Source organism: Taudactylus pleione, unplaced genomic scaffold (genome assembly GCF_031769625.1).
Source record: "Taudactylus pleione unplaced genomic scaffold, aTauple2 ptg000484l, whole genome shotgun sequence".
NCBI classification, from domain to species: domain Eukaryota; kingdom Metazoa; phylum Chordata; class Amphibia; order Anura; family Myobatrachidae; genus Taudactylus; species Taudactylus pleione.
In genome coordinates, this window is record NW_028284886.1 from 3,354,170 (window position 1) to 3,368,783 (window position 14,614).

At 49.4% G+C, this 14,614-nt stretch overlaps 1 protein-coding gene across 2 annotated transcripts in view; it reads left to right on the forward strand.

Moving 5' to 3' along the window:
* Nucleotides 1–14,614, forward strand: part of PLCG2 (phospholipase C gamma 2) — a 221,437-nt gene that overhangs the window by 170,159 nt on the left and 36,664 nt on the right. For both annotated transcript variants that reach the window (XM_088449429.1, XM_088449430.1), the window contains exons 25-26: nucleotides 2,895–3,052; nucleotides 9,031–9,133. In XM_088449429.1, the coding sequence (XP_088305555.1) occupies nucleotides 2,895–3,052; nucleotides 9,031–9,133 (261 nt within the window). The remainder of the gene's footprint in view (nucleotides 1–2,894; nucleotides 3,053–9,030; nucleotides 9,134–14,614) is intronic.

Sequence of the window (14,614 nt, forward strand, 5' to 3'; positions counted from 1 at the left end):
AGCTTTCGGCTCAAACAGAGCCGAAAGCTGTCCCACTGACATAACTTGTGATGTCAGTGGGGCCACCCCCAGACGGTAGGCGTTCTCATGGGAACGCCTCCGTCTGGGCAGCCACCCCCCCCCCCCCGGCCCGCCCACCAAAGGGGGCATGCTGTCACTCAACATCGACAGCACGCCCCCTTTGTTGCTTGACCCGGAGCGACGGATTTCCCGTCGCTATCCGGGTCTCACGCATGCCCACGACAGAGCCGGCTCCATCATGCGCATGCTCTCCTGGCCACCATCGACCCGGTTGCGAGTGCTTGCGACCGGGTCTGAATCAAGCCCTGATTCCATTGTGAGAACACTGCAGGCAACTCACACCAGGCTAATCCATTGTCAGAACGCTGCACACAACTCACACCAGGCTAATTCCGTTGTCAGAATGCTGCACACCACTCACACCAGGCTGATTCCATTATCAGAATGCTGCACACAGCTCACACCAGGCTGATTCCATTGTCAGTACACTGCACACAGCTCACACCAGGCTGATTCCATTGTCAGAATGCTGCACACAACTCACACCAGGCTGATTCCATTGTCAGAACGCTGCAGGCATCTCACACCAGGCTGATTCCATTGTCAGGACACTGCATGCAGCTCACACCAGGCTGATTCCATTGTCAGAAACGCTGCACACAGCTCACACCAGGCTGATTCCATTGTCAGAACGCTGCACACAGCTCACACCAGGCTGATTCCATTGTCAGAACGCTGCAGGCATCTCACACCAGGCTGATTCCATTGTCAGAACGCTGCAGGCATCTCACACCAGGCTGATTCCATTGTCAGAACACTGCATGCAGCTCCCACCAGGCTGATTCCATTGTCAGAACGCTGCACACAGCTCACACCAGGCTGATTCCATTGTCAGAACGCTGCAGGCATCTCACACCAGGCGGATTCCATTGTCAGAACGCTGCAGGCATCTCACACCAGGCTGATTCCATTGTCAGAACACTGCATGCAGCTCCCACCAGGCTGATTCCATTGTCAGAACGCTGCACACAGCTCACACCAGGCTGATTCCATTGTCAGAACGCTGCACACAGCTCACACCAGGCTGATTCCATTGTCAGAACGCTGCACGCAGCACTTTCACAGGGGAATCGCTGTAGTGTGATGGCGACAGTGTTCTGTTTTCACTTTATCATTTTGCTGATTGCGAGATGAATCACTTCAGAACATCTCAGTCCCCAGCAGAGGCGAATTAAGGCCATATGGGGCCCTAGGCAAGATTCTTGTTTGGAGCCCCCTCCTCTGCCAATCCATCCATGTTAATATGCCTTTCCCGAGGCAATGCCCAGCCCCTTTCCACTATACTACTCTTTTTACAGTACTTGGCCTATATGTGCTTATTACTCACATACTCCTCTGCCCACCAGTTCATCCTTCATGTGCCCACAAGCATTTTCTCACATGCCCCTCTGGCCGCCAGCTTTTCCCTCACATGCCTATCTGCCCAACGGCTCTCACATCCCCCTGACCCTCCATTTTCCTCAATGCCTTCCTGCCCCCCAGCTTTTTTCTTACATGCCCCCCTGCCTACCACATTTGTCCTCACATGTAACATGCCCCCGGCCTACCAGCTTTTCCCTCATATGCTTCCCAACAGTACCCACACTATCCCTTCTACTTACCTGATTCACACAGACAGAGGCACATACATACAGGCAGGGTCACAGATAGACACACACTCTTAAATACATACCGGAAGAGTCAGCCGGGTAGGGTGCTGGACCTAGAGAAAGGGCACTCTGGCGCGAGTCTTACAAGAGGGTGTGGCCATGGAAAAAGGTGGCGTGTCTTTAAGATACACCCCCCTTTATCACTCTTCGGAATGTGCCTGGAACTTACGACATGCTGGGCTACCCCCAAGCGCTCATGTCTCTGTGAATAGATGCTTGGCGCATGGGTGCATCGGTATACCGCAATTTTCCCCACCCGCGGGACACTGTGGCTCATGGGTGGTGACGGCACCCACAGGCTGTTTTAGTGGGGCACCGCCAAGGGGGGCAGGGCGCATTCTGCCCTGTTGAAATCGGGCAGGGTGCGGCGCCCTGTTAAACAGTCTAGCCATATATACATACATACGGCAGGATCCCACATACATACATGCATACATACAGGCAAGGTCATACAGACACACACTATATATATATATATATATATATATATATATATATATAAAATCAGTAATGTGCGATGAGGTCAATGGCTTCAGTGTCGATTGTTTCTCCTACCTGCACCACTATATATTCGCTTGCATCCGCTGACTGAGCTCCAATCTCTAAACACTGCAGCGCACTTCCTGGTCACATGACACATACAAGGTGTCAATCAGTGCTCAAGGCACACCCCCCCATACTCAGAGGCATGCCTCTATTAGCTCTCTTTCTGTCCAGCTTACTGCCTATGGAGTGGCCCATACTGACACATTGTATAAATGTATCTAAGACTTACCTGTAATAGCGCCCATTACATGTGTGTACTGCAATGCACAGGACCTATACTAATTAAATCACCTATGGCAGGTAGGATCAGTGCTAGCACCAACAATTGTACCTTAAATACACGCATACACAGAAAAAAAGGGGGGGGATAATCAGGCCCTGGTCCCCGGGTTAGAATGTAAGTCCTCCTAAATCACCCTTCTGACTCTGCTTCTTGCAGAGCTACAGAAGAGAAAATGGCTGGAAAATTTCTTTAATTCACTTGAAGATGGATGGTCAAAACAGATATTTGAAATTAAAGTTCCTCTTTAAACGTTGTTTGGCTAATACTGACAGTTTGTGGCTGTTTAGCATTTTCTAATAATTTATAAAAATAATAATTAATTAATCTTTCAACAGAGAAAGAGGCTCACGGGAAAAATGGCAAAATGTTTGTCTTTTCATTGGAACCCAAGAATCCAGATGACCCCTCGTTAGACTTAGCAACTGACAAAGTGGAAGAGCTGTTTGAGTGGTTCCAAAACATCCATCAGATTGTAGGAAAAAAAGTGGCGCAGGTAAGTGTCCGCCAGATAACTAGTCAGTGGGGAAGGGGGGGCTGGAGGATTTTGCACTGCTCCATGGGGGCTGGAGGCACATGTCTACACATCTGTTGGCATTAAAACATGGATTTAAAAAAAATAAGAAAATAAATGTTTACTGTATATATGCTGTAGCTACGGGACTATGGGGTGTACATACAAACTTGTTTCAAATAATCTTGTGACCCCAGCACTCCTATTAATATCATACTTTATGACTTTCTGGCTGCTCCCTCTGTGAGGGGGGCATGTGAGAGGCGTGACGTGGCATGGGGTGGCAGTGCGGGGAGTGTGCGAGGTGGCGTGGTGCAGTATAGGGGCGGTGTGGGGGGGTGTGACTGCAAAATTGCATCATTGTAGCCCCGCCCCCCGCTATACAATGGCAAAATTATCGGAATCGTAAAGCAGTGGGCGCGAATATTTAGCATGATTCACTTATTCGGCCGACTGGACCGCTCACTTCGCTCTGAAAGTGGGCGCCGCCAGGAGGACGCAGGTCAGCCTCGTTAGACTTCAACGTTCTTCTGGGCGGCCGGGAGCAGCACCTGAGATTCAGGAGCCTCCCGGCTGTTCCAGCAGTGTAGACAAGAATGTATTGGTGCGAGAATATTACAGTATAAAACGCACCATTAGAAATTAACAAGTCCATATATCCGACATTATGGTGCCTGTTCCCAAGTGCCTAGCCAGCGAAACATCCGGCTATAGACCGAACTAAGGGCCTGATTCAGCTTGGATCGCAGTTGCTAATACGCACGCAATCGGCCTATTGTTGAGTTCTGCTCATACGTATGCATAGCAGTGCGCGTACGCAAACCGGCCACTGCAATCGGGACTGCGATCACAGAGGCTATGCAGACCCATCGCAGAGTGGTTGACAGGAATCACAGTTTGTGAGTGGTGATGGGGGGGTGGTCGGCCGAACGCAGGCATGCCAGTGCATTGGGCCGCCATTTCAGGGGCGTGCGTAAATGATTTACTGAGATACCATACGCAGCCTGAGCCCTCATTGCGTGCGCTAAAGTAAGCAATTCCTGAGTGAGGTCTGACCTGCCTTACCTGTGCGTATGGGTCCAATGTTACTCGATGTTACCGATTATTTCTCTGTTACCAATGTATACGGATGTGAGTAAGGGGAAGTGGGCGTCCTTATGTCAGGCTGCGATCGCAATGCGAATGCAATTATTTGCGTATCACCGCTGATATTAGCAACTGCGTTGCGTGTGTATTAGCAGAATAGCGATCCTGGCTGAATCAGGCCCTAACACAGTGTTGGCTAACCTTGACACTCCAGCTGTTGTGGAACTATATATCCCAGCATGCCCTAATAGCAAAACTGTAGCGGTGCATGCTGGGTTATGTAGTTCCATAACAGCTGGAGTGTCAAGGTTAGCCAACACTGCCCTAACACCTCACTTAAAGCATCATATATGAGGGCCCTCTGTAGGTGAAACAGTTAAGGAACATGAGATCATATTCATTATAATACCAGCGTTCGGTGTTAATCAGTTCCTAACGCAAACATCTGGAGTTAAGTGACTCTGACATCAGCCATTTGTCCTGATTGCCGGTGACATGAATATGTTTAATCGCAATTGGCATATTATACATTTTAAATTGCCTTTCCCATTGACTTTAACAACCCGCATACATATTTATGCTCTCACAGCACATTGGTAATAACCTCTTTATTCACAGCTTAGTTTGTCAAATTTTGGGTGAGAATTTTTTTTTTCAGAGCATCTTGTTTTGCTGAAGCTGTGAAAGTGGAAACAAGTCTTCTAAAGCTAATTAGGATATATATATTTTTAATTTTTTTTCGGCTGGGATTAGTAGATCCACAATAGCTGGACAGCTACAGGGCCTGATTCAGACCCGGACGCTATTTGCGGACGGTCGTTCCAAAAAAGGGGCTGGCTATTTAAATTGAGCGCTCGCTCTTTGCGGTTTGTTGACGCCTCTATGTCTGAGCGAGCGAACGAAAAATGCGCTCGCTATTTTGTAAAGACGCCCCTTTGCTGTTTGCATCACACATCATCTCCGGTATTTATTAGATTAATCGGGAACATCGAAAGGCATCTGAACTGCTCGCAGTGGTTGTGGTAGGTTTTTCCTACCGCAATCACTGCGAGCAGTTCAGGCTAAAAGACAACCAAGTGACGTGGTCGATGACGCTCCTTTACTAATTATGCACTCCCATTAAACGCCCTTTTGACCGTAAGGCACGCCTGCGTTCGGATCTCCACTCCCCCGTTTTCAAGCACCTTCCCCTGTTACCACCCACAAACGGTACATTGTGTCAATCAAATTAGCAGCCCCTCGCTGTTTTGCGAGCGCACGATTTCCGACCGCAATGACTGATTTGCGCATGCACATTATGACCCATACGCATGCGGCAGTTGTGCGAACATCGCTCAGAGCGAACGAGCGAACGCTTACGAGCGACTCTGAATCAGGCCCACAGTCCGTTCTGAAGCTGCTCCATTATCCATTTATTGGAAAAGCATAAACAATGTTTTCTTCTAAATGGTTTCTAAATAGAAATCGACACAAACAGTGCAACATAAAGAAGCTGACTCGGGTCCTGATCCAGAGATGTGTGCTATCCCAATCGTTAGTGCACATCTTCGATGTTTTAGGAGCTGTGCATGCGCAGGATCCGTTTTGCGCATTAACCCTCCCCAAGCCGCAGTATGATTGACATGCTGAGGCATTTGGGGGTGGAGCGGGGACGTGGCAGGAAATGTGGGCCGTGTCGCCCCTGTTTTCTAGGAGGAATGAGGCCAAGGTCTGCGTCGGTGGATGCAGATTTCCTGGCCTCGCAGCTGCCAAGGCCCGGCCAGGCTGCGTTAAGCTTCAGCTACCACAGCATGGCCAAAGGGGCAACCGCTGCGACGGTGATGTCGGGCTGCAGACCTCGGTCACAGCGCTGGGATTGCAGATGCAGCAAGTAGGCGTCTGTTTCCTACGCAAGCCTCCCGCTGCATTTGCATCTGAGATGGAGACGGAGTTGTACAGCTGCATGTGCGCGTCTCTGCAATACCATTCATTTCTGGCCTCCCGCCATAGCCTGCTTACTAGCTTGTGCTAATGCGATAATCCGACCGTATATGTAGAAAATCTTTGCGACTGCATGTGGCTGCCTATCCTGCCCACTGTTTTACCATCCCAGCTATCGTCATTGGCATCTGGATGCCTGAAACCGGCGTCCCACCTTTGTCCGCGCGCTACGATCCAGCGTGAAAGTCGGCCTGCACGCCCTTGACACTCCATCTAAATGGAACCGATCCATGTGTTCACAAAGTCACCGCCCAGAAAATCCTAGGCGGATCAATCCGCATGCGCTAGCGATCTCTGTCAGAACGCTTGAGTCCGACTGCATGCGCAGTCGCTGATTTCTCTCTCTGGCGCATTCGCGCAGTATGCTGAAACACGCCAGACCCGTCCACATTTGGCAATTGCACCCAACTCAGAATCGGCTTCAGTTACATACTGTAGCTTACCCGCTTTTTATTATGTTCCCATAGGCTCATTAGTATGTAAGAGCTGTGGGTTACAGACGTCGCACGAACAGAAATGGTAAAAGTGATACAGATGTGTCCTCATACGTTATTGCTGCAGTCGTGCCAAACAGCCCCTCTTGGTGCACCAAGCCCCATGCGACTATGTGTCTTTTTCACCCGAAAATGTGACCCGGTATTTGGAACAAGGTTCAGACCTAGAACATATCCCCTTCAGACTGCGGCGCTGACCCAGGTTTTGCAGAGGTGCGGTGACACTGGCCTGTGGGCACTTGGAGATGTCATTATCTCCAAACGCAGAGAAACCAGTAAGTCCCCATGCTGTAAACGGGACCTGGGTCAGACGAGCCGGGTTACCCGTTTACACTGCAGGGTAACATGGGTCATTCACATGTTAAACCCTGCAAGCTACCTGGGTTGTTGCTTATTCGCTTGACCCGGGCATCCAACCTTTGCCCTTTTCACACCTAGCAGCAACCCGTTAACCCTGCAATAACCAGGGATTTTGCTGCTAGTCTGAAAGGGTTATTAGCCGAAATACGATGCGATTAGGATGCACTGGGAGACTGCGCTGATTAATTTGATATGTGACACTTTTATATCTGTATGCGACGGAGTATAAATCTGTATACAGAGAGCTACGATGCAGCGGCCGCGCCTTTTTTCCACGCCAAGTTTTGCTGTGCTCCGTATACAGATATACAAGTGTCACGTATCAAACTAATTAGCACCACCTGCTGGTAGGAAAAAGAAGCCAGGCGCCAGCAGAGTCTCATGGGACCTGGCGGCTCATTCCCACCAGGCGTCTTGCGCTACATGGCGTATTGAGACTAGGGGGTATATTTACTAAAGTGTGGGTTTTTAGAAGTGGAGATGTTGCCCGTAGCATGCGTGACGTGACCATTTTGGGAACGTGCCTCTGCCTGCGACTGCGATCCCACCCGCAGTGAAAATGGCTCCAGGCGTCCCAGATCCGACGGCCATTCTACAACGGTTACTCAGAAGTCCAACGATCGAGTGATTTGCGCTGAGCTGGGTGTATGTATGCAGTCACTTGGATTTGCGAAGCCGCTGGTGGGTGTCTCGATACAAAACCCGGAAGCTGCAACATTTGCTATTGTGTGCACAGCCGCTGCGTACAAATTCACAGTCACTACTGCATTAGCGCACATAGGCCGGATTCTACGTGGCACGCTGCCATGTCCGTGCCTACGTCTTTTGCTGGTATTACTTCTGCGACTTTATGCAAATGCCACTACAAGCCCCTCCCTGGTGTACAGCCCTGCGTCTGCATGTGGAAGGGCTGAGACGCCCACTTTGTGCATCTTAGATGGTGAAATAGCGCCCGGTGATTCTTTACACGTACAGTAACCTTCAGTCGCACCATCAAAACTTGCGCCAGCCCCACACTAAGCTCATGATTATGGCCTCCAATATGAATTATTAGTCATTTGAGCTCGCAACCAGTTCAGCGACACGCCCGCAACAGTCCCATAACACGCCCATCTCCGTGCGGCCACTTAACCACCTCCCAGTCATCGACGCGGAACGCTCAAGACGTTTCTGAGATGGTGTGTGCGCACGGGCTCTGGATGCATGCGCAATGCGAAGAAAAAAAATTGCTCAACTACGTCCGCCATTGTCATTGCGCCTGACTCAGAATCAGAACCATGGTGTATAATGAGGGCGGTTTTGGTGCCTCTTAGTTTTGTTTTTGTCCTGTGGAGTACACCTCAGTGTAATGGACTATGGGCCTGATTTATTCCGTATCGTAACGCGATGACGCACGCAGACGGCCGATTGGCTTCACTGCGATGGGACTGCGATCGCAGAGACTAGGTAGACACATCACAAAATGATTGACAGGGAGTGAGCATTTGGGGGGTGGTGACGGTGGGATGATCGGTGAAACGCAGGCGTGCCAGTGCGTTTGAACGCCGTTACAGGGGCGTGCATAAATTAGGCACTGCGATGGCATACGCAGACTGAGCTCTCACTGCGTGCAACGAGGTTAGCGATTTCTGAGTAAGGTCAGACCTTGTGCAAGAGTGCGTGAGGCTACGATGTTACTCGATGTTACCGATGGTTTCGCAGGCTTGCAAAGTATTACGTATGTGAGTAAGGGGAAGTGGGCGTCCTCACATTGGGCTGCGACGGCATAGCGATCGCAGACCTTAGCTTATTTTCGCAACGGGCTGCGTGCGTAATTGCAACTGCGATCCGAAATGTATCAGGGCCTTTGGGCACATGAAAAGTGTGAATGCCAACCCCGGCATCTACTCCTAAAATATAAACAATATTCTTTTTTGATATTCGTACTTGATTATGTCCGTGTATTGAAATAAATTAAAAATAGCAAAAATAAACCCACTTTCAAATGTATCATCTGAGACCTAATTTGTCATTGCCTCAATGTACCTACTGTATCTGCAGGATTTTTTAATCAGGGACTCGGAGAAGAAACAGGCTATTGCACGGGAGTTGTCCGACCTGGTGATTTACTGCAAGCCCACCACTGAAGCCAAGGACAATTTAGGTACAGTAGTGCTGGCAATTAGCTCATTTACACCTAACTTATACACTGTGCATTAATGTCATTGCTGCCTCATGCTGTGGAATGGGTATGAAATACCGCCGGTTCGATTCCCGTCAGCGGCAGCCCGATAGGAGCAGAGTGCGACGCAGCGGAAGCCCGACAGCGCTGGAAATCCCGATCGTGGATAGGTAAGTATCCACTAACCTAACCCCCCTAACCCTCCTTAGGGGTGCCTAACCCTAATTTCCCCACCAAGTGCCTAACCGTAATCCCCCCTCTAAGTGCCTAACCCTTACCACCCCCTTCCCCGCTACCGGGGAGGGAGGGCCTAACCCTAATTCCCCCCCGGGGGTGCCTAACCCTAGCCCTCCCTCCCCCTAGCCTAACCCTAACCCTCCCGGGGGGGTGCCTAACCCTAAGTCCCCCCCGGGAGCCCTAAACCTAACCCTCCCCCCCGCGGCTGTCCGCTCGCGGCGCCCGGCATCACTACGATCGTGATGCCGGGCGCCGGTCTCCCAGCGTCGGGGAAATGCGGGCGTCTACATCTAGACGCCCGGCATTTCACCCATGCCGTGATAAGACAGTCGGGAAGCCGGCTGCCGGTATATAGGCAGTCGGCTTCCCGATTGCTTCCCTATGCTGTCAGGTCCCAGCATATTGATAGTGTAGTATTCTTATGGAACTCCAAGAATGAAGTTTCCCAATCAGTAACGACTATTTGTGAACTGTAAAACTGTAGAGCTACAATGCTCCTTTATGATCACTACTCTGATTAATGCTAAAACAGTTGTCCACAATAAGTTTGCAAATTCAGAGCAAAAGAATATTAATTGGAGTAATATGCTATATATAATTCAGCTTTATAAATGTCCCCCAATTGATACTGTATTTAGTTTTTCGGTCACAGTTGCTACTTATATTTTGCAAATGTCGCTGTGAAATCCTGATGATAAATTGGACCTCTTACTATTTTGCCCATGTTCGTGCAGGTTATTTCAGTTCCTTAGCTTCCTGCTCCCATTTTCACACCGAGACACAAGGCTCTTAGTGAATGACAATTTTGTGTGCACCCGGTTTTATGAGTTTGCAGTCCCTCTGAGTGCCATTATTGTAAATTATTTCATTCACAAATGCCACCTTTGGTTTAGAGAACTAATATAGGAAGGGTTTAGAGCAGGGATGGGGAACCTCAGGCCGGAATCATTTGGTCTGGCAGTCGGAGCTTTTTCCTGCTAGCCTCATCTGGCAAGCAGGGTGCCTAGAATGGTACAATGCAGCCAGAATTTATGCAGCAGTGCCGCCTGGAGCATCCTTAGGACACTTCAGACAGTCACACCGCTGCCCTTACAGCTCCCCGAAGCATCCTCAGGATACTCCGGGCATTGCTGTAATTACCAGCAATCGTGGACCTTCCCCAGTGTGACATCACACGAGGGGGCGTGGCCTGCATCAGGCCAGCAAATAATTTTATATATATCAAAATGGCCCTCGGCAGAAAAAAGTTTCCCCACCCCTGGTGTAGGGGACGGATACTGATAATATATATTTCAATAGTTTTGATTATAATTATTAATTATGGGTTCTATTCAACATGTCCTCTAATCAGCTGATATCAGATACTGTGTTGCAAACATTTATTGATATGGAAAGGTATATTTAATGAATGTGAATCTAATAACATATTGTTGCAGGTGGCATAGACAGATTAGCAGAGCCGTAACTAGACTTTTTGATGCCCTGTGCCAGAGAGAGCATTGGCACCCCCCCATTTTTTAAATAGGGACATAAGATAGTGCACCTGAAAAAGGGCCATGGCCTCATGGGGAAGGGCCAGGGAAGAGATAGGGGAGGCCAGGAGATGCTGGGGATAAAAGAAGAGGAAGCTACAAGTGAGACTGATAATAAACAGGAAAATTTACAGACCCAAACAGCGCCCCCTGCCCTGCGGTGCCCTGTGCCATGGCACTGGTCGCACTACCGTTACGGCCCTGCAGATTAGATCCAGAATGCACATTATAATTCCTGTAATAGTTATATACAAGGACCCCGATAATTAATGTTCCTAACGCGAGCTCCGGAGCAATTCATCATTGCTCTGGCGCAGAGATAGCTGATCCGAAAATCAGTTGTCTCCATGCGCATGAAACTAGTGCGCATGTGTGACCTACAGGTCACACATGTGCAAAAGAGCCCCGACGTCTGGCGGAAGGAGCTGGACAAGGGCGGAGGGATCAGAAAGGAACCCTTTACGCGACCCGGGACTCCTTTTCATAGGGAAGGCGCGGGTAGCGGGAGCATTCGCCATCTGAAGATGGAGTATGGTTCCGCAATCAAGCTCCGAAAATATTGTATTTTTGGAGCTTGATGAATTCTGTCTCCTTACTAGTGTATGGGGACAGTGGGCTATTCCGGTAAGCAGGAGATATCTGTGATATCTCCTGCTTTACCCTTTTGAAAATGACCCGAAAACCTAATTTCTACAATTGCTTTGTAGAAATTAAGTGGTGATGAATAGAGCCCTACAGTATATGTTTGGTTTTACTTCCTTATAGGCTGTCACTGTTCATATGACTGTTCCAAGCCAGATCAAACCCTAGTGGGCCCCGCCCCCTAAGCAACATAGTGATTTGGGTACACTTTTACACTTTTCGTTTTATACAAATAAACTAACATAACAAGGGATTAATCCAGGTCTCTCAGTGCCTACTGCACCATAGACAGGATCTTAGGTTACCTAATAGCTTATCCAACTAAGTCATAGGTTCCTAATATCTTCCATCAGGGCTCCTATCCGAAATGGTGGGGCCCGGGACTGACAAAATAGACAGGCTCCCCCCATATGTGCAACTCCATCACTGCAGTGTCTCTCGAGTTACAGCCAGCCCCCTTCCATTTACCCTTCAGACTCCCTTCTGTCTCCCCAGCCAACTCCCCTTGTGTCCCCTGCCAGCCCCCCTTCTGTGTCCCCTGCCAGCCTCCCTTCTGTGTCCCCCTGCCAGCCCCTCTTCTGTGTCCCCCTGCCAGCCCCCCTTCTGTGTCCCCCTGCTAGCCCTTCTGTGTCCCCTGCCAGCCCCCCCACTGTGTCCCCTGCCAGCCCCCCTCCTGTATCCCCTGCCAGCCCTCCTTCTGTGTCCCCTGCCAGCCCCCTTGTGTGTCCCCTGCCAGCTCCCCCCTTCTGTGTCCCCTGCCAGCCCTCCTTCTGTGTCCCCTGCCAGCCCCCCTTCTGTGTCCCCCTGCCAGCCCCCTTCTGTGTCCCCCTGCCAGCCCCCCTTCTGTGTTCCCCTGCCAGCCCCCCTCCTGTATCCCCTGCCAGCCCCCCTTCTGTGTCCCCTGCCAGCCCTCCTTCTGTGTCCCCTGCCAGCCCCCCTTGTGTGTCCCCTGCCAGCCCCCCTTGTGTGTCCCCTGCCAGCCCCCCTTGTGTGTCCCCTGCCAGCCCCCCTTGTTTGTCCCCTGCCAGCCCCCTTGTGTGTCTCCTGCCAGCCCCCCTTCTGTGTGAAAAGTACATTATTACAACTGTTGATGTAGTCATAGGCTCATACTGTATAAGTGCACAACCTAGTCATGGAAGCTAGCTGTCCGTCCATCCGTCACCTTAATAACTAATACTGGAGAGAATATGGCAGCATCTTTTTGTTTATATTTCCCCATATCCCAGACCCAGTTCTGTGTCCCAGCCCCCACACTTACCTTCTTGTTATTGCTGTGCTCCTCATGCGACAGCGTCACGGCTTCTCTCCGTGGCTCGCCGTAACGTCACGTGCGCCTGGCCGAGTCTCCAAATATTAAAAACTTTATTGCATGGCATCCAGAACACGCGAGACAGGCAGGATGGATTGTGGGCGGGCATGGATGGATTGAGGGCGGGTGGTTGGACAGTCAGCAGGATGGAATGTGGGTGGGTGGACGACCGTCTGCAGGATGGATTGCAGGCGGGCCCCCCTCGCCGTCCGGGCCCAGGACTCCAGTCCTGGCAGTCCTCCCCTGATGGCGGCCCTGTCTTCCATTACAGACAGTCCACATTTTAAGGATATCCAATGCTTGAGCACAGGTGACTTAATTAGTACCTTAGTCAATTTAATCTAACCATCTGGATTCAACATGGATATCCTTAAAACGTGGTCTGTTATGGCGGAGTTTGGGAACCTCTGAGCTTAGTGATTCTCTATATAGTGATTTAGGGGACTATTCAATTGTCGGTTATCGCAGCGATGTGCATTCTGAAATAGTACATTGTGACCGGCAGAAAAATTCCATATATTACACCGCATACCATGCAGACAATTTCCTCCATAACATGTGTCAGTGCATCACCTCCCAACCCAGTGCAAACCAGAACAACTGTCCAGCCAAGGGAGGTATGTTCAAAATATATACAGGTTTTAAATATTATTTATTGTTCATCGATTCTACCTAATGCCACTCTCTTTAAAATTATAGGCTGGGCAGTCTGGGAGTTGTGGTTCAACAAGAGCTGTCAAACCATGTTCGCCTGGTCTAGGTCAAGAGAAATTAAAGCATGGGCTCAGCTCGTGGCTCAGACCTTTTTTCAGGGGAAGACACCCGCAGATTAGCGACACAGCGACACAGCTTGTTACTTTCCTGACATAAATAGCTTCCACGCTCTCTCGCCACAAGCAGGTCCAATTAAAATAACTCATTTAATTATGCAATTATTTTAAATGTCTTCTAATGAGTAATCTGGGGGATGGTAATTATAAGGTTCATTTAGGAAGGTTGCAGATTTATATTTTCCCTCATTGACAGCTGAAGGTGCGAGTGTCATTGGTATGAGGTGTCCGTCACATTACTTTACCTCTTACATCTGAGGACTGTGATAAATTAATATTAAAATGAAGGTACTATTAACATGTTATAAAGTTTATATCCGGGAATATTATATGTCTTCCTTGCAGATGCTTATTTTATCCTCCATGTCACTGGTAACTTATTTGCTAACTTGGTAACTTTGCTTATGCCTAATTGGTCAAAATATATAACTACAATAACCGTGAGATCAGATCTTGGACTAGGAGGTAACTTATTGAATGACTGAACCTATTCCTGCACACATCGGTGTGCTTGGCCCAGTTGCTCACTGATCCCTTTGGTCTTTGTCGTCCTGTTCAAAACTTATGCCCCATACACACTAGACGATAAGTTGGACGATATGAACGATATCGTTATCGTTCATCGCGTTCAATATCGTCCAGTGTGTATGCAGGACATCATTAACGATGTCTTTCATCGCCCGTACTTGCAGGGCAACCTGACGATATCGCCAGGTTCTGCAAGTACGGCGATGAGGGAGGGTGCCGTCACTGAGCGATATCGTTAACGACATTGAGCCCGGCAATGCAGGGGAACCACTTAACGATATGGCTCGTGGAGCGTATCGTTAAGTGTGCATGCGCCTTTAGAGAGGTCATGTGTTTGGATCTCTGGTTAATAGGACCAGAGTGTAAGGACTGAACTGAAAATGAT